This window comes from Plasmodium malariae, assembly GCF_900090045.1.
Source record: "Plasmodium malariae genome assembly, contig: PmUG01_00_25, whole genome shotgun sequence".
NCBI classification, from domain to species: Eukaryota; Apicomplexa; class Aconoidasida; order Haemosporida; family Plasmodiidae; genus Plasmodium; species Plasmodium malariae.
Window position 1 is genome coordinate 63,007 of NW_021638297.1, and position 26,036 is coordinate 89,042.

General features: G+C 19.6%; 5 protein-coding genes across 5 annotated transcripts; 3 read left to right on the forward strand and 2 right to left on the reverse strand.

Moving 5' to 3' along the window:
- Positions 1-1,704: 1,704 nt before the first annotated feature.
- Positions 1,705-2,679, forward strand: PmUG01_00047200 (fam-l protein; the record flags this gene model as incomplete). The annotated part of the gene is made up of 2 exons (XM_029003800.1): positions 1,705-1,776; positions 1,900-2,679. 2 exons carry the CDS (start codon positions 1,705-1,707, stop codon positions 2,677-2,679), a joined length of 852 nt encoding a protein of 283 aa, XP_028859010.1.
- A 3,291-nt stretch (positions 2,680-5,970) lies between these two features.
- PmUG01_00047300 (fam-m protein) lies at positions 5,971-6,865 on the forward strand (the record flags this gene model as incomplete). Its single annotated transcript, XM_029003811.1, has 2 exons — positions 5,971-6,057; positions 6,188-6,865. The coding sequence occupies 2 exons, from the start codon at positions 5,971-5,973 to the stop codon at positions 6,863-6,865; spliced, it is 765 nt and encodes a 254-aa protein (XP_028859011.1).
- Positions 6,866-9,400: 2,535 nt separating this feature from the next.
- Positions 9,401-10,419, forward strand: PmUG01_00047400 (fam-l protein; the record flags this gene model as incomplete). The annotated part of the gene is made up of 2 exons (XM_029003822.1): positions 9,401-9,487; positions 9,616-10,419. 2 exons carry the CDS (start codon positions 9,401-9,403, stop codon positions 10,417-10,419), a joined length of 891 nt encoding a protein of 296 aa, XP_028859012.1.
- A 6,723-nt stretch (positions 10,420-17,142) lies between these two features.
- Positions 17,143-18,293, reverse strand: PmUG01_00047500 (PIR protein; the record flags this gene model as incomplete). Its single annotated transcript, XM_029003833.1, has 3 exons — positions 17,143-17,316; positions 17,440-18,123; positions 18,267-18,293. 3 exons carry the CDS (start codon positions 18,291-18,293, stop codon positions 17,143-17,145), a joined length of 885 nt encoding a protein of 294 aa, XP_028859013.1.
- Positions 18,294-22,458: 4,165 nt separating this feature from the next.
- Positions 22,459-24,456, reverse strand: PmUG01_00047600 (STP1 protein; the record flags this gene model as incomplete). Its single annotated transcript, XM_029003844.1, has 2 exons — positions 22,459-23,433; positions 23,674-24,456. The coding sequence occupies 2 exons, from the start codon at positions 24,454-24,456 to the stop codon at positions 22,459-22,461; spliced, it is 1,758 nt and encodes a 585-aa protein (XP_028859014.1).
- Positions 24,457-26,036: the final 1,580 nt, after the last annotated feature.

A 26,036-nucleotide genomic window follows, 5' to 3' on the forward strand; every position in this document is an offset into this window, starting at 1 on the left:
TTATTCATTTTATGATCTTTGGTTACATTTATTAACATATGAATAAAATGTTAATATCATAATTTCTCCTATATAATAATTTCAAAAAATATTTAATACAGAAATTTTTCTATAATTTTATTATATATTAGCCCTGCAATTTACCCCAAGGTTCTATTTTAATTAGAATTTTGATGCATTATCAGAATTACCAAAAATATTTTATTACTAAATTTATTTTAACATTATTATTTTTTTTTTTTAATTTATTTTTCTATAGAATATATAAATTTTTTTTATTTTTATAAAAAAATACAAAAGGAAAATAAGTGAATTCTTAAAATTAAAAATTTTACTTTTAGTTATATTAAATAAAGTACATTTATTTAAATTATATAATAGCTATAATGTTATGTTTGTAATAATTTGTTACTATTTTATAAAACTGTTAATTTAAATATTGATTTTTAAATTAAAAGAAATTTTTAGTATTTAAAACAAGAATTGACTTTTTAAAATAATAGTGTTTAATTTTTATATATATTCCAGATATATTTCTCTTGTTACCTTATAATTTGTTCGATACATTTTTTGTATTTTGTTTTCCTTTTTGCGACACATCAGTGATTTTCTATCCAATATACGATTTTATGTTTTTTACATATAAATTTATTTATAAAAATGTTTAAGTTTCCCAAATTACGTTTATTTATAGAATATATAGAAAAAATATCAGTAGCTGTGTTACTATAATATATTTATATTTATATTCACGCCACATATATATATATATATATATATATATAATATAATTAAAAAAAAAAAATTTAATTTGTTAATATTAAAAATTTTTCATTTTGAAGTAATGTTATATAATATAATTAATTTAAAATTAAAACAATGAAAAATTTTATTACAAAAATAAAAGACAAGACTTTAATTATCTTTAAAAAATATAATATTTCATATATTAATTGTATTTATATATTTCATTTTTGTATATATTATAGATCATAAAAATTTTCATATCCTTATGTAGTAATTAATTGAAAAGTTATATATATTATAACACAAAAAGATATAAAAAATATTATTTTCAACTATTATTACTATTAGTATAATTTTAAATAATTAATATTTCGTAAAAGTTATAAACTGTATTAAAAAATAAAATTTATGTAAAATAATAATTATTAGTGGGTTACTTCACTGGAATCAGTAAACATTCTCTTAATATAGAAAAAAATAAATTGCCTATATTTTCTACGTTCTATATTCCATACGTTGCTTACATTCTATATCCTACATAAAATAAATAAAACGTTTCATAAATCCTAATCGATCTTTAATGTTTTTATAAAAAGGAATATATTATAAAAAATATTTAATTACTCCACTATATTAAATTATTATGTTATGTATTTAGAGTTGATATAAATGAAAACAAATTTCATTATTAAAATTAAGTTGGTCTTTTATAAAATATATTTACACAAAGGATTTATAATATATTTTTTAATTTATTTTTCTAATATATATTATAAAATGTATTCTTGATATTTTTATTTTATTGTATTTTTATCTGAACAGAATAATAAAGAAAAAAGAAAATTTAAAAAATAGATATAATGTTCTTATTATTAGAAGTATATTGTGTCAAATAAATGCTTTTTTTTTAAACAAATGTTTACAGTTTTATAAATTAGTATCATAGAACAAAAAATAATGTTTTTCTTAATTATTAATATAGCTATACTTTTACCTTTTACATCGATATTTAATTTTTACAATGATATGGTAAGAAAATATTATAAAAAGAAATTTGTGTTATACTCTTCTCTTCTAATTTTATGAGTACTGTAATATATCATGGGATTATTTGTTCTTTTAAATAACAAATATTTCGATATTTGTTTTTAGAGTAAATTTAACAAAATTATAGATGAAATCCTCAAAGAGAATAGAAAATTAGACGAAAGAACTAATCGATTACTAGTAAAATATAAAGGGGATAATGAAGCACATATTGTATGTTTGAAGGATATACAAAATAATATAGATAACAAAAAAAAAGATGTATCTAATAATGAAAAAGAACACAAAACAAAAGTGAAGCAATCAAATGGAAGTTCATCAAGGAATGTGGCAAGCAATAAACAATATAAAAAAAATAATTCTTGTATATTTGAAACGAAAAAATATTCTCATTTAGAAAAAAAAATATTCAACGAACTTGATTATATAGATTTTCTTAACAATAACAGGACAATTACTAATCAAATGTATAAAAAAATAATACTTAAAAAATTCTCATTACGAGTCGCTTTACCTTTATTGTTGTTCTTATTATTATTAATATCACTCATATTAGATAAATCGATGAATCGTGGTCTTGCAAAAGGTTTGTTTGAGCTAACGCATTTGTTCTATGGAGGAAAAGGATGGTACAATGCTTTACATCAATGGTTAAATGTTTCCCCTTTATCTGGGTTCTTCCGGACTGCGAAAAAGATAAAATATACAGTGCTAATAGGGAGCGCTAAGACGACCAGAGAAACATATCTTTATGTATTTAATTTTTTTGACTTTATAATATATACTCTACCTTTATTTATATTAGGTGTCATGCTTATATTAGGAGTTTTTTATTACCATAAGAAAGTTAAGAAATATAATAAAATTAAATTTAGAAAAAGGTAAAATATGTAATATCATATATATTTCTTTTGTAATGATGTTTTTAGTATAATGTAACATTTGTATTTTCTCTAATTATGCACTTAATAATGATGTCCATGGTTTTCTAAGCTTTAAAAGTGCACCTACTTATAAATATGCTTTTTTGTGCACAGTAGTCAAAAAATATTATCTTTGTATATTTTTTTGAACATGCATGTTTTCATAATTTGTATGTGCAATATAATGTATTAATTCAGTTTATTTATGTATTATGTTTTCATATACATATATATACGTAGACTATTATAAAAAACATAAGTTTATCCGTTAAAATATATATATAATAGGACAATTCATATAATTTTATTAAAATTGTGTGTCATTATATATTTGATATAAGAAATGATAATTTTTTTTTCTTTTATTCCTACATAATTTTATTATTTGTTAAAGTGAAAAAAAAAAGGTGTGTTATTGTTTTAAATTTGAAAATACATGTGTCTTATTTTCTGTATAAGGAAATAAAGATAATATATTTTACTGCATTGATGAATCTAAATATGGCTCTTTAAAGCAGAATATAAAATTTATGTTTTTATATATGGAGTTTAATATAAAATGTAAAAATATATTAGTACAAAGGAAAGTATTATTCTAAAATGAATAAAATGAAGTATCTTATTTATATCTATGAATCATTACATAAGGAATTTCATTAATGTAATATATAATTAAAACAGAACATTTAAAAAGCATAGGTATATAAAGCTATTATAATTTTAAAAATATATGTAAATAAAATAAATATTTAAGGAAATAAACATTTTGTGATGATAAATTGTAAATTATAATGAAAAAATTAAAAGGACACAGTATATTTTTTTTTTGGCAGAACTTGTATAAATTCATGTTAACTTATATAAACTATGAATATATATATTATAAAATATATTGTATCGATTGAAAACATAAATATAAATAAAGAAACACACATAAATTGAAATAGTATTCTTAGAAATAGAAAATGATTAATACCATGATATTTTAGTAACTTGGATTAATTATTAAGATATATATTAATATGTGAATATAATTATGTTTAATTTCTAAAGGAATAAATAAAGCATTGTAATATCTTTTTTATATATATGTTAAAGAATAAATAATTATTCAAATTTTTTGAACGAATTTTCTATTTTAAATGTAAATATGTTTTTAATACTTCTTAGAAAAATACACTGATTGAGCAAAAAAGAATCACACTATACTGCGTAACATTATACAAATTTATTAATGTTACAATTCGTTAATATATATAATATATTTGGGAGAAGGTAGAAACGAAAAAAATATTAGATAAACTGTTGAAGATAATATCTATTGGGGGATAAATACTAATATATATAAAAATGGTTCATGTTGTAGATATTTAATAAGACATAAATTGAATATATTATAAAAATGTAAAACATTAATACGTAATACTTTAATTTTACAAATGGATGAACAATATGGGCAAATATATATATGTAATTAATAAAAACGATCCATATATAAGTTAAAAAACAATGAAGATTTCGAAGAATGATGAATTAATTTTATAAATAAACATTTAGCATGATTTTATTATACTCATTTTTTTTATACATTATATATATATTACTTAAAATTCTTAAAATAAAGTGACACGTATTTTATATAAAAATTTAGATTGTAAGTAAAATTGTGAGACGAAAATATTACAGCAAAAAAAAAAGGGAAATTAAATAAAGGATTAATAAATATCACGATAACTCAATAAATAATTTTAAACAATAAAGGCAAAATATTATTATTTTTATTAAATTCCTTTTGAGTATTATACAGAACTTTAAATTTAAATGTTTTTTCTTTTTTATAATTTCTTAATTATTTCCACGGAAAAAAAATATTTTAGGTGAAAAATAAAATAGTTTAATATTAGATTATTTATATAATATTTTGGGGAAAAAATACATTTGTTATTATCAGATTCTCAGTTATAATATATAATTAAGAGAAACATTTGAACTCAACATATTTTTGGTCTTAAAAAAATTTATTGCAAAATAGTATTTAATGATGTGCGTTGTATAAAGTATACTTTTAAATTATGTTCCACACAATACGTATTAGTGGGAAAATAAATAAAAAATAATGTCTTCGTTTTAAAATTGTTAACAGAAAAATGACTATATCATATATTTATGTATATCATTACTTCATACTTTCTAATTCGTTATGTATATATTATACTCTTTAAATTATTCTTATTTGTAAATACATTTTATTTAAAAAATATAAAAATTCCTACAGTAGTATATAGTATTTATATGCTAACTTTACTTTTAATCTACATTTATTTTCTTATTTTCTCTTATATTAAAAGTTCTTCTTAATATATATATTAAATTAGTAAAAATAAAAAAAAATAAGTTTATATTTTTTAACGTTTCATTTAATAAAAAAAGATATAAATTAGATTTAGTTGAATGTAATAATTTCATATACTATAATGCATAAATGAAAAATATTTCTTTATTTAGCTTTAAATATAAGTGTCTTATTAGACTACATTGTGTAATATAATTTGGATTTTTTGAATACATTATATATTTCAAATGAAGCATATGTTTAAGTATGAAACACTTAAGTTTTTACTAATAATTCAAAGGAAAGTGTTATACGGTATAGTTGTATTTTTATTTATTACTACAATTATTACTATTACTATAATTTTATAATAAATAATGTAATCTAAGAAAAATACAAAAAATATTTAAAAAACGTAATGATAATAAAATTATAATTATTAATAAGATAACATTCATAAAATTATCAATTATTGTTTTAATTTGTAGATCAAAATTATATTTATATCTTCTCTATATTCTATATAAACTCAATATATCCATGTAACATGATATAACATATTTTTTTGTTATTTTATTATTGGAAGGATTAAAAAAAAATGCATAAATGTTGCACTCCATTAAATGCTTATATATTTTGAATAATTGTTAATCAATATATATTATTTCATTCTAATCAATCTTACCTTTTTTTTTTGAATAATAATAAGATAAAAGTATACTATATATTGTTAAGTTTATTTTTTTTTTTTTCGTTAATGTTGTAAAATGAACTATATTTATATACATTTTATTAAGTATTTACAAAGAAATAATAATGTTAAATTTTAAAAATAAAATTTTCATATTATAATTAGAAGTATATTATTTTTTTACTAATTTTTTATTTGTTGAATATATTGGAAACTTAAATATATATATCATGGAACAGAATATTAAGTTACTTTTATTTATTAAAATTGCTGTGTTTATCCTTTTAAATTGGATATACATTTTTAACAGAAATATCGTATGATAACTTTATTTAAGGATACTTACATTATACACATTTTACATGTTATATTTTTATGAGTACTAATTTGTACAATGAATTATTTATTCTTTATAAAATAAAAATTTATATTATTTATTATTTTTAGAACAAGTTTAACAAATCCTTTGATCAGACCTGCAATATTTATGAAAAGTTAAATACAAGAAATTGTAGATTACTGGCAAAATATAATAAGGTTAAGGATTCAAATGTTGCAAGTTTAACAAAAGACTTACCATATAATGAAGGATACGCAAAAAAAAATATATATAATGATGAAAAAGGAGTAGAAAGAAGCAATAAACAATATAATAGAAATTTGTTAAAGAAAGCACAATACTATACAGAAGTTATAGATTATAATATCGGAATATTTGATGGAAAACATTTTCATTTTGAAAAAAAATGGATTAAAAAAAAGGATTACGATAATTTTCTTGAGAAAAAAAGAAGAATTTGTGATATAGCTTTAAAAAAAATAAAATTTAAAAATTACGGATATATAGTTGCTATGTTTTTAATTTTTATCATGTTTGTAATTGGAATATACAAAATACCAAGATTAGAGTCTCTGGATGCTGCATGGAAAGACCTTGGTAGTGGCAATATATTGAAAACTTTGTATGAAACCGTAGCAAAGTGGGATCCAACAGTAAAGGCATCCATTTATTTAACATCATTTAGTGTAATTATACTTATATCGATTATTTTGCTTGTAATAGGAATTTGTAAAATCTTAAAGAATAATGAAAAATATAACAAAATTAAGTTAATGACTGAGTAAAATAAAAAATATTGGATACATATGTTTTCATGACGAAATTATTAATGTGATGATACATCTTTGATATTTTTGGTGATATAATCTTTATAACAGTAACTCTTATTGTTATAATTTCATAAATATTAATGCGTATACTTGAAATCTTTGAAGTATCATAATGAAAATTTTAGCTTAATTTATTAGTGAATTAGAATATTTTAATTTTTTACAATATGATATTTAATGCGTAAATTAGTCTTAATTAAATATATTTGATACATCATATTATTTGTGTATATGTATGAATTTTCATGAAAATTATACCTTTGTGCTATAAAATTTATAAATAATATCACAATATATATATTTTTATGGATTTCTTGTGATAATTTATTTTTTAACTAATAAGTGATGTTTCTATATTATGTCTTGTTCTCATTTAAACTTATTACTTGTTCTGATTATTAAGAAAATGCCTTGTTATATTCAAGTTAGTTGTAAAAGTGATCGCTCTTGTATTTTATGAAAGCAATTGGATATATTTAGTTATAATGATATATATATATTTTTTTAATTTATGATACAAATTAACATTTATTTTGTATTATGAGTGTTATGTAAGTTATTTTATTGAAAATGACAATTGTAAAAACTTTTATAACAGATTCACAGTTTTTTTTGCATTGTATAAATTTGAATTAATAATTATATAATGAAAAAATAGGAATTTGGAATATGTATTATTCATAATTGTTCTGTAAATTTGGATTATAAATCATTGGAATTGAATATAAATTTAAAAACATTTATTATTTTATTATTATGCCTAAATATTTTATTAATTCTATAATGAAAAAATTAATTATATATATACTTAATTACAACTTAATACATAAATATAATACTTATTGTTTTATTTTTTACGTATTTTAAATATTATATTAATAGACCAAATTTAATAATATATCAAAAGATAATATGTACAAACCTTTTTTTTCATCTACATATAATAGTGAATTTCTAAAAATGTGAAATATATTTTCAAATATTTAAATAGGTATTAGAGAAAATTTAACCAAATATATATTTTACTCAATTGTTTCATCGTGTATTCGTATTTATTTATGTACTTTAATATATATTTTGTTGTTATCTATAAATTTGTTAAGTAATATTTTCATCTTATTTTAGAATTATACAAAAATACATGGAGTTTATACTTACTATTTGTAATTCTTTTATATTTATGATGCTCATTTTTTTAAATAAAATAAATGAGAAAACATACAAATTTTTTTTTATATGTTATTCTTAAATAAAGATTTAAATTTTAATTTGGTGTTCAAGTTATTCATTATATACTACTTTGATATTTTGAAATAATCTTTGTTTTAGTAGTATCTCTATGTAGAAAATTATTAATTGTGCGTATTACTACGCTGTTAATGGATAAGAATTTACTTTATTTATAGTTTAACTACTATCATTGAATAATTGTTGATGTTATTCTATTTTAAAAATATCTTAAAATTTTTTGGTAAATAAATTGGTTAATAAAAAACATATATAATTTAATTATAATAAAATTCACAAAATATATATAAGAAACAATAATGCTATGAGTACAATATATTTAATGCTAGAACTACAAATTTTTTCGTTTTATTAAATGAATATCATTTCTAAATATATATCCTTAATTAAAGAAAAGAAATTATGTTAAGAATTTGAAAATATTTCATTTGAAAATAATTGAATTAAGTTTAATTATGAATAATAATTTTTAGATTTTATTATGAAGTAAAAAAAAACTGTAATTTATTTATCTTAAATATATATATTCTCTCAGATTTTGTTTTATTATAAAATATAGTCTTATTAAATATTTTATGGTCTTTTAAACAATGAACTTATAATTACCATAATACAAAATGCTTTACAGTACATAAATATTTTCAACTGTTATTATTATTAGATTATTACAATAATTAATTTTATATATCAATAATAAACCGTTTTACATAAGCATAATGTTTATTAAATTAGTGTTACTAATATAAAAACATGTTGAAATTAGTTACTATTCTCTGAATATAAAAGATAGTAGATTACATATATTATATACATTCTATATGGTATACCTTCTATATCCTATATATTGTGTATTCTATATAAAATCAGTATTTAAATATATCAGAAAATCCTATATTCTTTATTTTTAATAGGATTAATAGAGAAGTTATTTAATTTTTATATTATACAATTTAATTATATATTTGGAATAATTATGAATTATTTCAAATTATTTTAATTTAATGGAAATTATTATTTTCAAAACAAAATTAAAATAAAAATTGTATGACATGTTTTTAAATTTATTGTTTTTTTGTTTCTGTTGTATAATACATTATACTTATATATATTTTAATAAGTCTTTGTGAAAATTTATGAAAAAAAGGAATAAAAATAAATATAATGTGAATCATCATTAAAAATATATAATATTATTTTTAATTTTTCCCTTAATGTATTATTACAATATTAATAATCTATATAATGGAACAAAAAATTAAGTTCCCTTTTTTTATTAAGATATTTACAATTATTGTTCTAAGGTGGATATATCATTATTACAGCGATGTGGTATGATAATGTGATATATAAATATATTTATAATTTATATTTTTTGTGCTATATTATTATAAATATTCTTTGTCATTATGTAATTACAAAATCCTTTTAATAATAAACGTTTATTTTCTCTTTATTAGATTTATCTTGGAGAATTGTTTTATAAGAAAAATTTTGATAAAAAATTAGAAAGAACAACTCAACGAACACTAGCAAAATATAATCAGGATAAAATTACATGTAATATAATGTTAAAAGAGGAGATACCAAATAATGAAAGACTCGAAGAAAAAGACATAGTTAATAATGAAAAAGGGGGAACTGGATGTAAGAACCATTCTTATGTAAGTTTAACAAAGAATACTAAAGGTCATAAACAATCTAAAAAAAATAATTCTGGTATGTTTGAAACCAAAAAATATTCCTGTTTCGAAAAAAAAATATTTAAAGATCTTGATTATATAGATTATCTTAAAAATAATAGAACAATTAGTAATAAGGTTTACAAAAAAATAATATGTAAAAAGTACGGTTTAGGAATTGCTATACCTATAGTATTGGTTTTGTTTTTATTAACAGTGTTCATAGTAGATCTAGCATTGGGTTTGGTACCTGAAAGTAAAGGGGGATTGTGGTATGAATTAGGGTTGTGGGAGCATTTAAAAAAGTTGGTAGATGGTAATAGTGGATGGTTGTATACATTTTTAAAATCAGTGAGATCTAAGTTGCCAACAGGTTTTACGAATTGTGGGAAATGGGCTTCCTCAGAAGCATCAGGAGTTGGTAGTCATACGTGTAGTGAGGCGTGTACGTTAAATAATTTATTTGGTTATGTAGTATATTTTATACCTTTTATTATATTAGGTCTCATATTTATAATAAAGGTTGTTTACTACCATAAAAAAGTTAAGAAATACCAAAAAATTAAATTAAGGAAAAAGTAAAATGATTAGTAAGTTATATGTTCTTTTCTCTAAAGAAGTCGACAATGTGCACAAATATCTGTAATATCGTTTGTTATATTCCTATTAAGAATATTCATAATTGCTTAAATTTTAGAATTTTACGTACAAGTACGTGGTCTTTTTGATAGAAATCAGGGAAAACATATGTTCTTAGTTTATTTGACAGTTCGAATATATTAACACTTTTGAATTTAAATTATGAAGTGTTATTTTAGCCAGACTATAATATATGACATCATATACAAAATTTTTTATTTTAATAGTTTTTAATGAAAAATATATCTAAGTGCATTAAAATAAATATATTATAGCAAATTCATATAATTTTATTCAAGTGTGATAATTTATACTTGGTATAAAAATTGTTCCTTTCTTTTTTTTTATATGATGTTTTGGTATAATATTCTTTTGTTATTTTTTTTATTCAAGAAAATTTATTATTAGTTTTAAGTTAACTATAAGTTTGTTATGTTTTGTATTTAATAAATGAGAGTGTATATAGATTGTTACATCGATAAATGTATTAATAACTTTTTTATTATTAAAAAAATTAATTAATAAAGAAACGATATAATAAGTTTTACAAGAAGTATATTATAAAATATAATTACTGTAAAAAACATTTTAATATAATTATAATTTTTGTGCATGATATGATTTTGATGTTATAAATATATAATAAGAAAAAATATATATTATATATTGATAATTAATAATTAAGAAATAATGGATTCTATATATTTACAATTAAATAAAGAGTTAAAAGAATTAACTATATTGTTATTTAAAACTTTTTGGAGATAATTAAAATTTGGTAAGCTGAATTATATATATATTATAATAAAATTTTATAAATAAACCATTTATTTTTTATATTATTCAAAGTTTAATTTAATGATTTAATTGTAAATACATATAGATATATATATCTATAAGTTTTTTATTTCTTTATTTAGAATACTAAAATTTTACATATGTATATATCTATAAAACCATATATGATGATAAGGGGTTATGAACAAATATTTTTTTTTCTATAATTATATAATAATATGTAGGTAATAGTTAGACATATATTTCTTATTTCTCATGTCCTTATATATTTCAAATAAATAGTTTATATCATTTCAGAAAAATATAACAAAAATATTGTTTCTATTGTCAGTAATTCTTAATTATAAGGCTCATTTCCTAAATAGAGTAAAAATAAATCTTTTTTTATTGTTAATTCATGAATACGCAGAATAGCTTTTGTTGAATAGATATGTTTTAAAGTGGTCTATTTATAAAAATACTCTATTTTTTGAAAAAAAATTTAGTTAAATATGTGTAATGTTCATAGTTCTGCTATTATATTTCATAGTTAAATTTAACGTAAAAAATTTTTTTATTATATTTTCAACAGAAAATGATAATATAATATTATTATGTGTTTCAGTTATTATAGTTACATACTCTTTAAAAATTATTGTTCTATAAATTAAATAACGTGTGCATTTTTTTTCTGTGTATAATTATATATAGGACATGGAGAAAATGATACTAGTTTATATGGACAAATGTACATAATGAAAATATTGTTATTAAAAATTTTAACAAAAAATAGTAAGATATTTTTTTTGTTGTTCATATTAATTATTACTATATTTTATTAAAACATATCTTTTCACGTATATAACATGTATATATGCATGTAAAATAATTATATTACGATAATATTTTTTTATTTTTTTTTTTGCATTTCCAAATACAATTCATATAAATATTGTTCTGTAAAAAAATCAATTATATTTCATCTGGTATTCGTTGAATTATAGAATGTCTAAAGATTAAAGTTGTCTACTTGTGTATTTATGTGAAATTAGGAAAGCTTTTTAAATATATAAAAGTTATTGAGATTTTTGATTTCATATGTATTATATTATAACTATTGTAATATTAATATTTATATAATTATTAGTCAGGTAAAATATACAATTCAAAAGTTATATATTTTTCATTCTTCCTTTAATCTATTTATTTTTATAAAAATCTTTGTAGTATATTTTATAACTATTCAAAAAATTTTATATAAATTGTGAATAATTTAGAAAATAACGATCTCATAAATGTAGTTAAAATTTAGTTATTTAAAAAATATATATATATTAAATAGATGTAAATATGATAATTTAAACGAAATGTAGGAGATCTAAATCGTTTCATTTTTTTAATAACTAATAATTATTATTCTATTATAAAATATATGTGTCTAAGAGAATATATACGAAGTCGTTTTTGTACAAAGTGTTTCATAGATTTTGTTTGAATTAATGAATATATAATATTTTAAATAATATAATAATAATATTGTGTGTATAATACTTAATCTGGTGATATAATATTATATTTGATTATTATTATTGCTATAACATATGTATTATTTTCAAGTTATATACAAATTTAAAAAATTATTATATTTATATTATAAGAATAAGGAAGTAGTTTAATAAATATATTTAGAGCGCATCATTGGATAACATATATTAATATGTCATATAATTGTTATGAATTCATTTGAAGTATTTTTTAATTTATGTAATATTATAATACGTATTTTAAAAGATATTACTTCACTTTAAAAAAAGAAAAATAAAATACAATCAAGAAAATATCATAAAATATATTTATTATGACAAAAAAAAAAAAATTGAAATAATTAAAATTTTCTTGTTTTTAATTAGAAAAAATATATAATTTATAGAAATAAACATATAAATAGGCAAAAACTATGTGTATAGTTGATAAAGCATTATATGATTAGTTGATTCTTATCTGATAAACAATTTAATGCATATGTAATAATTTGTTTTATATGGTATTATGTGTTGATAGATATATGAAATATTGTAATATGACTTTTAAATTAATTATTAATAAATTAAAATAATTTTTATTTATTCACTTAATAAAATAATTAACTACTATACAAAAATATAAAAAAAGAATATATTTCTTATAGTTGTTATAGTTTTATAATTATCAATTCTTTTTCTTATATATAACTCTAAATTAGAGAGGAGGTACTATATACGTTGGGAAATAAATATATCTTATCCTTATCAGTTTTATCAGTTATATAATAAAAATTTTCTACGAATATTGAATGTGTTTTTGTTTATTTTTTATATTTTCCTAGTTCTTTTTTGTGTTTTCTTTTATGTATTTCATTAATTCGTTAAGGGGATTGAATAACCATTTTTTTTTTTTGTGTTTGTATGTTTCCATTCTATATTTACACTTGTATATTTTTTTTAATTTTTTTCTTAACTTTTTATAAATATTTACGCGTATATGTGAGTAATTAATATACACTACTTATGAACATGTATTTCTAAGAAGTTTACTTTTATATTTCTTCCTTTTACTTATTTTATATATTTCTATCTTTTAACTTACCTTTATACTTTTCCCATTTATGCACCTTTTTTCCTTTCTTTTTTATTGAATTTAATGTTCAAAAAATTATAATTAAAAAGAATAAAATTAAATTTTATATAAATTAACTTGCATATATATTTAAAAAAACATTAAATATTATAATTCCCATTTTTACACTAAAAAATCATAGAATCGTAAAAAGCGTGTTGAGCTGCTATAAGAATTGTTGTAATATATGTAAATATAATTCTGAGCATGAAGCAGTTTTATCTTTTTTTTATATTAGTCGTTGTACCATTAATCAGTAGACTGCATGAAAAAGTTTTAGTAAAATATAAAAAGAGGAATGGAAAGAATTAAAATATTGCATGGAAAGAGTAGTAATATGCTTATAATGATTAGAGCAGTTCCTTTTTTTTGGCAACATATTTCTGCTTGAGTGACCTTAATCTATATAAAAGAAAGTTAATCTGAAAAAGAGTAAATGGAGAAGTAGGAAAACGATAGCTGAGATATCATACGAAAGCAAAACCATAACAAATGATATCAGGAAACATGAAAAAAGAAAAAATAATAACATATTGTATAATTAAGGATGTTAGAAAATATATGAGTGTAAAATACATTTTAAAATATTTTTTTTTTGTTTACTTTGTTTTCCATGATTAGCCAATTAAAAATTTGTTCTTTTAAAAAAAGGAAGGTGGATATAAATATAAATGTATAATGTAAAAGAAATATGAAAAAAAAAACATAAAAATAACAGGAGGGTTAACTGTTTACAACATTTTTTTATTTTATATTATGTGCACTTAGTTTTTTTTCGAAGGCCAAAAACTGAAAAAATAAATTTTTAATTATGTAGTCCGCTATGGTTTGGGATTATAAAAAATAAAATCGATTTTATTAGAATAATATATATGTGTCACATATAATGCTACATCATGTATAAATATGTGCACATATATATATGTATATATATGCATGCAGTAGATAATATTAGGTGTCCATTCATATGTTTCCATATATATACCTTCATAAATTTCATAAAATGCATATTTATTTTACTATATATGAAAATACTTTAAATTATTTGATAATATTTTTAATAATGCTTATGAAAGTTATTACCCCTAGAAAGAGAGAACATAATAAAATTAGAACAAATAAGCCAAATAAAATGCATTTCATATGGCGCGCTTTATTTTTTGCGCCTTACGATATCATTTCAGCAATTTCTTATTACAATTAAATTTTATGCATATATGTATAAATTTTTTTTTACGTTAGTGTCCCCATAAAAAGAATACTCTTGTAGATAAGCTAATGTGGGCGTAGATCACATAAAAACAATATATAACTTATAACATATTTATCTTCGGATTATCATTTCATGTAGTTAAATGCAAAACATTGCGGATACTTTTACATGAATGCTGGTGTATTTTCAAAAAATCGTATTATTCATGACCTAACGCTTATGTAAGCATATAGAAAGCACTCTGTTAATGTTTTCATGTTTAAATCTTATATATTTAATATATAAATGAAAGCAACCTTTGCAGCACTAAAATTATTTCTTTATAAAAATTAAATTAAGTATATATCAAATTTTTTGAACTAAGTAAATAATTTTTATAGATTAATTCTGGTTAAAATATATTAAGTCAATATTAAATAAATGAAGTTGTAAGATAACATTACTTTATTACTTTTATATTTTATTTTTGTTATGTGTCACAGTAAGCGGTTGACAATGTATGTAAATATATATTTTAATAAATAATTACTGTTAAAATAAAAACAATAATTAACAATTATAACAGACTAAATTTTGCTTTTATTTTAATTAGATTTATGAATCATGTTCTCCGAACTTTGTTTTTACTAAATCTATGCTTACTGTAAAGAAATGATAATTAAAAATAAAATTTGAAACCTCAATATCATTAAAATTATTTCATTTATCCTTTTTAAATGAATATTTCAGTGTTTGAATAATTTTCTATAATTTCAATATTACATGTATTTTTTTTTATTATTTTGAACGCAATATTAAGTATAGTGCAAAATATATTATATATTGTTAATAAATAAAATTCGTATTTACAGTAAAATTTAAAGACATATGTAACTATGTACAATACAAAAAATGAGTGCGTACATGAAGTTTACAATTAACGAATTACCATGGTGCCTAAAAATTTCTTGTAATGAGAAATTAAATCCTCCTTTTCTAAATTGTTATTTTTATATGAATGTATAGATAATAAATTGTGTAGAAAATATGGAAATGGATTCTATCTGGAAACTCAATAAAATAAGAATTACATTTCTATTTCTCAGAATCTATAAACATAAACATGTTACTTGCTATTATATTTATGGGAATATTTGTTGAATTTTTCTTTTTATATGGAGAAAATAAAAACGAAACATAGTCATTTAAATACTATTTGTTATTATTAAAATTTACTTTATCAAAAAATTTATAATGTAGTTACACTATTTTTATTATTTATCATATATCAATTTTTTTAATCATATGTATGTTATGTATAGAATAAGGTATTATTGCAGTAAAATAACAATAAGAATAATGCTAGAGCAGAACATATTTATGAATTATAAAATAATGGTTAGGATTTTTCCCATTTGAATTCAATTAAAATTAGAATTCATCTGCCTTAGCGCCAATCATAAATACCCTGTCAACAATATCACATATAATATATATCAATAGAAGAAAAAAAACGTTAAAACTGTTACATAATGTGTAACATTTTTAGTTATATTAAATTGAAAGTGGACAAATAATAAAAATTTTGAATAAAGTTATAAAGAAAATGTAGATATGTGCTTTATATTTTGATTAACGTTTTTATTCCAAGATTTTACATTTTTTATTTATATAATATTATTATTGGTGTTGTTACTTATGTTGTTTTTTCTTCTGTAATACTAAGAAAATAAACGCTACCTCATATTGTTATATAAGGATATCCACTTTTGCTTTATCATATTGTGTTATATGCTTAAGTTTTAAAATTATTTATATTTCATTCTAAGGGGAATCTCGTTTAAATGGAATTTTCTACTACTAATTTTAAAAATAGCATCGTATTTATTATATCTTTTTTTTTGAATAATTTTTATAGACATATATTCATTTCTTTATTTATCGTTTACATTGCTTTTTAATGAATTTGTACATAAGTGTAACATATATATCACTAAGCATTTTATTTTCTATTGAAAATAATATAAACGGTTAATTTTACATCAAGTATCTCCTTGAGGTTGATAGGATATATTATGAGAACTTCCTTCATAGTTTCTATTTACTTCTTCATGAAGGTTTTGTAAGGATTCTCTCGATTCTTCTTGAAATTTGTTAAGTTCAATAATTTTTTTTTTTCGTAAACGATTATATGTCCAAGATTTCAGTGGAGTAAACTACATCAAAATATATGTATATTTATTTGAAAATATAATTTCTATATGCTTATAATTTTTGTGAAAATAAATTATTCTATATGTGATAAATTATTATTAATTTTAAGTATAATTCTTATTAACCTTATATAAAAAAAATATAGTGAAAGACATTAGTAATACGATAGCTGTTGTTAAAATGGGAAAAAATAAGTAATCTACTTCTTCTTTAGGTGGTAACGTTTGTGGTAAACCTTCGCATGGAGTGAATTTATTCATTTTATCATCATATGCATTCTTAAAATTGATTAACTCATCACAAAAAGGGTCATTCGTTTTTTTTTGACATTCTTTGTAATTATCGTTATAAAAGCTATAAAGTCTTTTAATATTATTGCAAATGCTACCACCAGAATCACTTTCTTGACCTTCATATTTATTAAAATACTCATAATATCTGTATAATCCTTTAAGTTTGTCTAAAATATCAGGTTCAATTTTTTTTATATAATTCTCACATATATTATCTAATTGGGAAGAGAAAATATTATACTTCGCAAACCAGCCGGGATCCTTACTATAATTTACATCTGAATTTATCCTATAATTCAAGTAATTACAACGACCGAGGTTATCAGATTTATGAAGTTCCTTTATTTCAATTAAATATCTACCAACCTCTTGACATGGTGTAGTAAAATTAGGTTTATCTTGCTCGATTAGAGCACATTTCCTTCCAGGATTTTCTCCACCCCTTTTATTCAGAATATCTTGGATAACTGTTTCAAATTCCTTTTTATATTTAAGAAATAATGTCACGGAAGTTTCCTGAAAAGAAAAAAAGTACGATTTTAATATTTAAGTGTGCAAAAACATAATTTCATAGAATATATTTCTATATCATTACTGGAATGGAGGATTCTTTAATAGAATAATACATATAATTATTATAACTTAAAAATAGTTATTACATTTTCTCCTGGAGCTCCGGATGCCATTATATATAAGCATATGTGACAAAATTGGAAATAATTAAATTGGCATCATGTTAATTTTAGTATAAGTAAAAATAAATATATAATGTTTATATGTGACGTATTTTTTTTTTTCATACATAGAATTTTAAAACATAACTAAGTAAAATTTTCTCTTTATATTTTGATAATATTAAAATAACTTAATAAGCTTAGTACACTATAAATTAAATCCTTTAATTGAAAATATAATAATTTGAAAAAAAGGATCACTTTATAGTAACTAAAAAATAATTATAGAGAAAAATATTCTTTTCTATATTTTTATTAATATGAAGCTTATGTAATTCTAATTATATTTTATACAAAAAAATAAATTAATTTTAGTACATATTCATGTGAATTTCTTATTATACTGTAATATATGTTTAGGAATCTATTTGGGTCTTTAAAAATATTATAAATAATTAAATATTAAGTATTTATATGATATATAATTTTCTCTTTTATTTTATTACAATTTTTTAATTATTAAAATAATACCATTCATATTATTTAATTTAATATTTATTATAAGTATCAATAACATATATATTAGTCAATAAACTGAACTTCACGAATATTACTAAAATTTAATTTTAACTAAATAAAAAAAGATATTTAGCTAAAAAGAAGTATAGTATATGAAAATAGGCATTTATTTGTTAAACGAAAAATATACATCCTCAAAAAATTTATTTTAATTATAAATATAATATTCTATGAATGCACTATATCGTATAATTTTAAAATAATCTGCTAATTCTCTTCATTGTATTATATACAGAAGTTAAAGTTTTTCTTACTTCTTTAGAACCTTCATAATGGGATAATATATATATTTATATTCGATATATAAATGTATGCAGAAAAAGTAAATATGTTTATACTATAGAATAATTATTATTATGTATTAAAAATAAAATGCAAAATAATATAATATTTATCTTAATTGCTTTACTAAAAACTTATTATTGAATTCATTTGTACATGTAGCATAACAAAAATATAGATTAATATGTCAATCAAAATTTATCATTATAATCTATAGAGTATACATACTATTAGTAATCTTTTTTACGACACGAGTTTTTATTTCAATATATAATTAATTAGTTTCGAAGTTTAATATAGTAATATTTTGCACTTATGTATATGTCACTGCTATTTTATTTATCAATATTATAAATTAGATGTGCTTAACATCACAATAACATTTAATTCAAGGCACTTAGAAAATATTATTAAATTATTTATTCTTTTTTTTATATAATTTATTGTTCTAAAAAGTTTACTATTATATATATTTACTATAATATATGAATTATAAGTTATTTATTAATTTTATTAATATATTTAACATATAATCAAATGTGTTTTAAAAAAATGAAAAAATGAAAAAAAACAATTTTTTTTTATTATTATCATTTAACATATGGAATTAATTGTCTTATTCTTCATGAACAATGTACAGTTAATATAGGGGCACAATTATTATAATCGTTAAAATAATTATATATTAAAATTATTTTACGAAGAATATTCTTTGGTTTTTGTTTTATATTTTTTATTTATTATATTAATATACTTTTTTTTTATTTTTACATAAATGATACACTTAATAAAGTAAAATAGTTATTAATAAGCGTTACATATTTCACTACATTAAGTTTTTCTTATTTAACTTTTATATTAAATTATAAATATGTTCATGAGTTTATGTATATTAATATGCTTTTATAATATCTCATATTTAATATATATTTTATACTCTTAGAACATGTTTATAAGATTATAGTTAAAAAATCAAGTTTACATAACAAATAAATAAAATAAAAGACAACGTACATATTAATATTCCTGTAATGTATACTCAATATTATTTAAATAAGTGATATATATCTCATATTATAAAACATAAAAGTATTTTTTGAAAAGCGCCTTAATTATATTAAACTGATATACTTCGGAGAAATATATCTTTATTATTTGTAATATAAAATAAGAATATTTAATTTCCATTGAATTCATTAAAAATTATTAAAACATGGATAATGTTAGTATTAATAGTAAATAAAAATAATTATTTTCTTAATAAAATATTATTAATATATCATAATATATTTGTTTTATATGTCATAAGGATATTATATTACAAAGATAAATTTATATTTCTTTTAGCATTGTATTACTTACTTGTACTTAATATAATTAAATCAGAAAAAAGATATTTTTTATTTTATTAATTTATATTATTACTCATTAAAGTTATTATCCAAATAATACAAAGAGTATAGTTATTTTAATTTTTACTTAATACAAAACAGTAAGTAAAATTTTGGAATTTATCTATTTTCATGATACATGGAAGAAATAAAAAATAGTTATGTATTAAAGTGGATTTAATATATAAACAAATAGATATATTATTGGTTTATTTTATAAATATATATATAATACATATAATTTGTAAAATAATACAAAAAATAAAAAAAAATAATAATCTTTTTAACTAACTATTAAAAAAAAATATTATTCTGTAAGTACAAAAAAGCTAAAAAAAAAAGAATTCAAGGTCAAAATTTGTAAATTCAATTGAATACTCAAAAAGAAAGGGTTAAACAATTTTTTATTAATATAACATAATAAAAATAGATATTTAATTGAAAGGAAAAAAATAAAAATTTATGATATCTTTTGAAATTCCTATAAAATAATTTTATTCTGTTTCATTTGCACCTTATTTTAAGGTAATATTGAAACATATGGATTCAGAACTCTTTAATTTATATATTTTTCTCTATTTATACATTATTTCTTTGATTGCATGAAAATATTAATAAATTATAATATAGAAAAAAAAAATAAATAGAAAAACTATAAGAATTTTTTTTATTTATAGGTTTATATCTTTTTTAAAAGTGATTAATAAATACAGATTAATGTAAAAATGGATATATTCTGCATAATTTCATTATTATCCTCTTTTGGTTACTTTAATAATTTCATTGATTTTTTAAATTTATTTTAAAAAAATTTTTATAAACCAAGAAAAACTACATATTGTTATCAGTATATATAAATATGTGTGAAGATATTTCATTTACGTTACAATATTTGGTTTAAAAGAAATTTAAATTCTTTATTAAGAGAGAGAATTTTTAGAAATAAATTTTCATTTTAACTAGACATAAATTATTAAAAAGAATTACTGATCTATATAAGAGATAAATAGTTACAAATACATAATAAATAAACACTCTTAATTTGAGAGAATCAATTAACTCATAACAGTCCAGCATAATTTCACTAGGTATAAAGTATATTTGTTCTATAATATATATAATTATATAAATTATATATACATTTTCATTATGGTTTCTATCTTTCAAAATATTCTGTTTTTCTTATTATGCAATCTTTTATATTAATTACAACTTGAATATATCAAATAATGTAAATGTTTAAAAAAATACAAATAAGTAACTTTCGAAATGTGGAAAAAATTGTACAATAATTTTTAATGGAATAAAATATGATTATATAAATTTATGTGTTAATAGTATATTAATTCAAAGACAGTATATGAATTTATTTAATTTACTGTTTTTTATTATTCAAAATTTTTCGTTCTTTCAAGTTTAATATTTTCTGGAAATTTTAACTTTATTTTTTTATTTTCCTTTTTTTTAATATATAATAAAATATGACTAGTTTTGCTTAATAGAATATTAATATAAATTTCTAATGGATATTATTGCAGAAATAAAAAAAACAACATATAGATGGAATATATTTTAAACACCTGTATTCCTAATTTCATATTTTCCTCTTAATTTTTTGTGTTATATTATTCATTAATTTACATTATTAGTCTTTTTTTCCTTCAGACCTTACAAAATTTAAATAATATATTTCCTTGGAAAAAATATTTTTCTCTTAAATATATCATGCATGTATACGTGTTAATTTATAAAAACTGTTTTTCTACTATTTCATCGGATTTTTCTACTGTTTCATTATAAACTATAGAATTTGCGTATAGGCCATCTTCTCTAATCCAGTCCATTATCTCATTCCTGAAACTGTCATTCCCTATGTGAGTATGGAATTTCTCATTTTGTGTATTTTCTAAATTATTGCTGTTATATTATATTGTATTTTCTATAATTTCTTGTTTTTTATCTGAATATTCTTCCATCTTCGATTCATTTATGGAACTATCCAAATATGATTCCCTATGTTCAAAGTTCACTTCTTTTTTACATTCTTCTAATACTATCATAAGCGCGAGGATGCAAAGCTTTGTTAGTAATTTTTTTTTTATGTATTCACATAATTCTTCATAATTTTCATTATACTGTAATTCTTCTACATTTATTAGTGATACATAATTTTTGGTATCTTCATTTACACATTCTTCTGGCATTTTATACAAATCAGCTTCCAATTCTTTATACAAGTCCTGTTCCAAATACTGTTCTATAGTAGGACCCTTTTTTGATATCCATTGCTTCCATATATCTTTTTCTCTTTTTAAAAATCGAACTTTGTGATTTTCATTAGAAGATTTTATATTTAATACTTTCATTTCATGCATATAAGCTAGTTCTTTTTTCCATTCATTTTTCAAATTATTAATCCAATGCACTTTTTTCAATTTTTCAGAAATATTTCTATGTCTTTCTATCCATTTATTCCATAGAATATTTTGTTTTGTAATATCATTGCTACATTTTATAATTTCTATTATTAAATCATCATGTGTTAAATTAGGATAGGCATTATATTCCTTTTTTGTGAACTCATCTATGCATATTTTTAAGAATTCCTCTTTGTTTTTTTCCCATTCTTCATTTCTGCATTCTTCGAGTACTTCCATATGTACTTCTATTATGGTTCTGGATCTGTCTTTTGCTAGTTTTGATAAGTATACATTTTTTTTAAGTTCATTTATTTTAATTTTTTTTATGATTTCTTCATCATCATATATTGGGTGTTCTAAACGATCATCTGTAAAAAGTTCACTTTTATTGCTAGAAAATGAAGGTACTAGTAGTCTCAGAAATTTCATGTGCCTCCTTCTTATCTTTTTTTTTTTTTTAAACATTTCTATTAAAGCATACTGTAAAAAAAAATTTTTTTATTTAATAAATTACTAAAGTAATAAAATGTTTATATTATTTTTAGTGTTTATTTTTAATTTTGACTTAATAAAAAGGGAAAATACAATAATGCATAGGATGCTTATTAGAGCAGGAGTTATATATGAGATTATTATATGTCCTTCTGGAACTGTAATTGTATTTTAAATATATATGTTACACGTAGATATTTGAAAAATAGAAGAATAAGTAGCATTAACGGTACCTCGAAGTTTAGGGTGTCCATTATATTTAACAGAAGATGAGGAAGGATCTAATGCTTCAGAGTATGAAGAACCAGTTTTGGCAGAATCAGTTGCTCCTGGCACTTGAGAAATTAGATGCTGCAATGTATCAGAACCTGGTGATATTGGACTTTTAGATTCAGGTTGTGATGGTGTTTTTGAATTTGCATCCTGTTCAGTTTGTACGTCATGTGCTTCTCTAGTGTTTTGTGGTGTATGTGAAAGTCCTGTTGATAACGGTTCTTGAAGTTCAGAGTGTGATACCCGTTGAACATCTTGATCTACTGTAGTTCTTTGTTCAGATTGAGTTTGATCTACTGGAGAAATTTTTACAATTTCTTTTATTGTATTTCCCTCAGTAGACGGAACACTCACTGTATTTTGATTTTCTTCCTGTATATCATTTGTTATTTCTTTAGATTCTGATTCTAACGGTGAGATTAAATGCATAATTTTGCATTCAGGAAGTGTTTTAAATATAGTAGTCCCTAGTATGTTGCATTGTTTTGTTGGAAAATAAGTTGGCTGATTTTTGCAATTTTGCAAGATAAGATTTCTTTTATCATTAAAATGCATCTTTTTGCTATTAATCCATGAATTATATTCTTTAATTTTACTTGCACATTCTTCATTGCAATTATTTTCATTGATACGTCCCTTTTTAAAGCACGGTATTTTTGGCTCTTTAATTTTTTGTTCTTCACAGAAATCTTCCACTTCATATTTTAAATTTAGAAGTTCTAAATCTTTTTTTTCCATAATCACAGGGCATCCTCCATGCTTATTTAGCTTTGAATAGTGAGGTTTTGCCCAACTGAATAATGCTCTTTCCCAAATTACTTTATCATAATATCATGGTGTAGTTTTATTCTGAATTAGATAATTAGCCAAATCATTGCATTTTTCTCTAAATTTGCTTTTTACTTTCTCGTTAACTAAGGAACTCGTTTTACTTATTATATGTTTTGTAATCTTTCTAAAATGTGGAACTGAAGTGTATCTGAAAAAGGTGTAACCTCGAACTTCCCCTGGCTAGATTTAAGGGAATTATCAAGAATTATTTAAGTATTAATTTTTATGTTAGTTTTATTACCACATTTTCTGTCATAAATGAATAATTTATGAATAAATTTAATCATATGGAAAAGCAAAGTATATTACCAAGGATAAACATTCATCCATTGTGACTTTATATTAATACTTTGGTTTGTTGTAAATAACAGCACGAAATAAAATTATTAATTTATATCTTTTATGAATAGCTTAATTTAAAATTAATATATCTTAATAAAAAAAATTTATAAAATTATGAATTACTTAGAAAATTTTATGTGAACTATAAAATAATTGAATGGATTGTTGTTTAAATTATATGCTTCTCATATTTTTTTAACATAAATAAATATATCACAACTGACTATGTAACCTAATCATACAACGATACTAAATCGCAACTAATTTTATATCCGTGCATAAAATTAATATAGTATTTATAAAGAATAAATCAAATAACTAACAATAAAAAGTTACATATATGTTACATCAACAAGTAATGTTAAATTTATTCTGAAAATATATCATTAAATTATGTATTGAATTTTTTCCTTTATTTCTTTTTTATAAAGACGTAAATATGTAGTTAAAATGGCCAATATTAATGTAAATTACTCTTGTTATTCTTCTGTCTTTAGGAAAATAGATAATCTATAAAATATGTCATTATTATTAAGGCTAATATATTTCCTTTTTATTTTGTTACTTTCCTTAATTTTCTTTTTCTATAAACGACTATATCTTTATGGACTATGTTGTAATAGTTTTTTACTGTTAGTACGCTGTATTATAGAGAAAAATTAGCAATATATATAGTATAATAATTTGTTCCTATACTTATATAATATACTTCGTATTAAATGTAACTATGAATTTTAATATTATATATATATATATATATATATATATATATATTATATATATATATATATATATGAATTTTCTAATAGTTAATTAATTATTTTATAAATAACACCATGGTTTACTTTTTAATTAACTTAATTTATTATATATATGTATATATAATTTCGTATATGCCTATTATAAATTTTTTATGTTAATCATTTTTTTTAGACTAAATTTCAGTTAATAAAATTTACTATTGTTATATTAATAAATATATATATGTTAGTCCAATCATTGAAAAAATGAAAGAATAAGAAGATATACTTGAATAAAATTTAATAATACTATAAGTTTAAAAAAAAGTAAAATAAACTATAATTTTGTAATGAAACATATCATTATTATAACTTGAAGTATATTGAATAAAGTACTTCATTAAA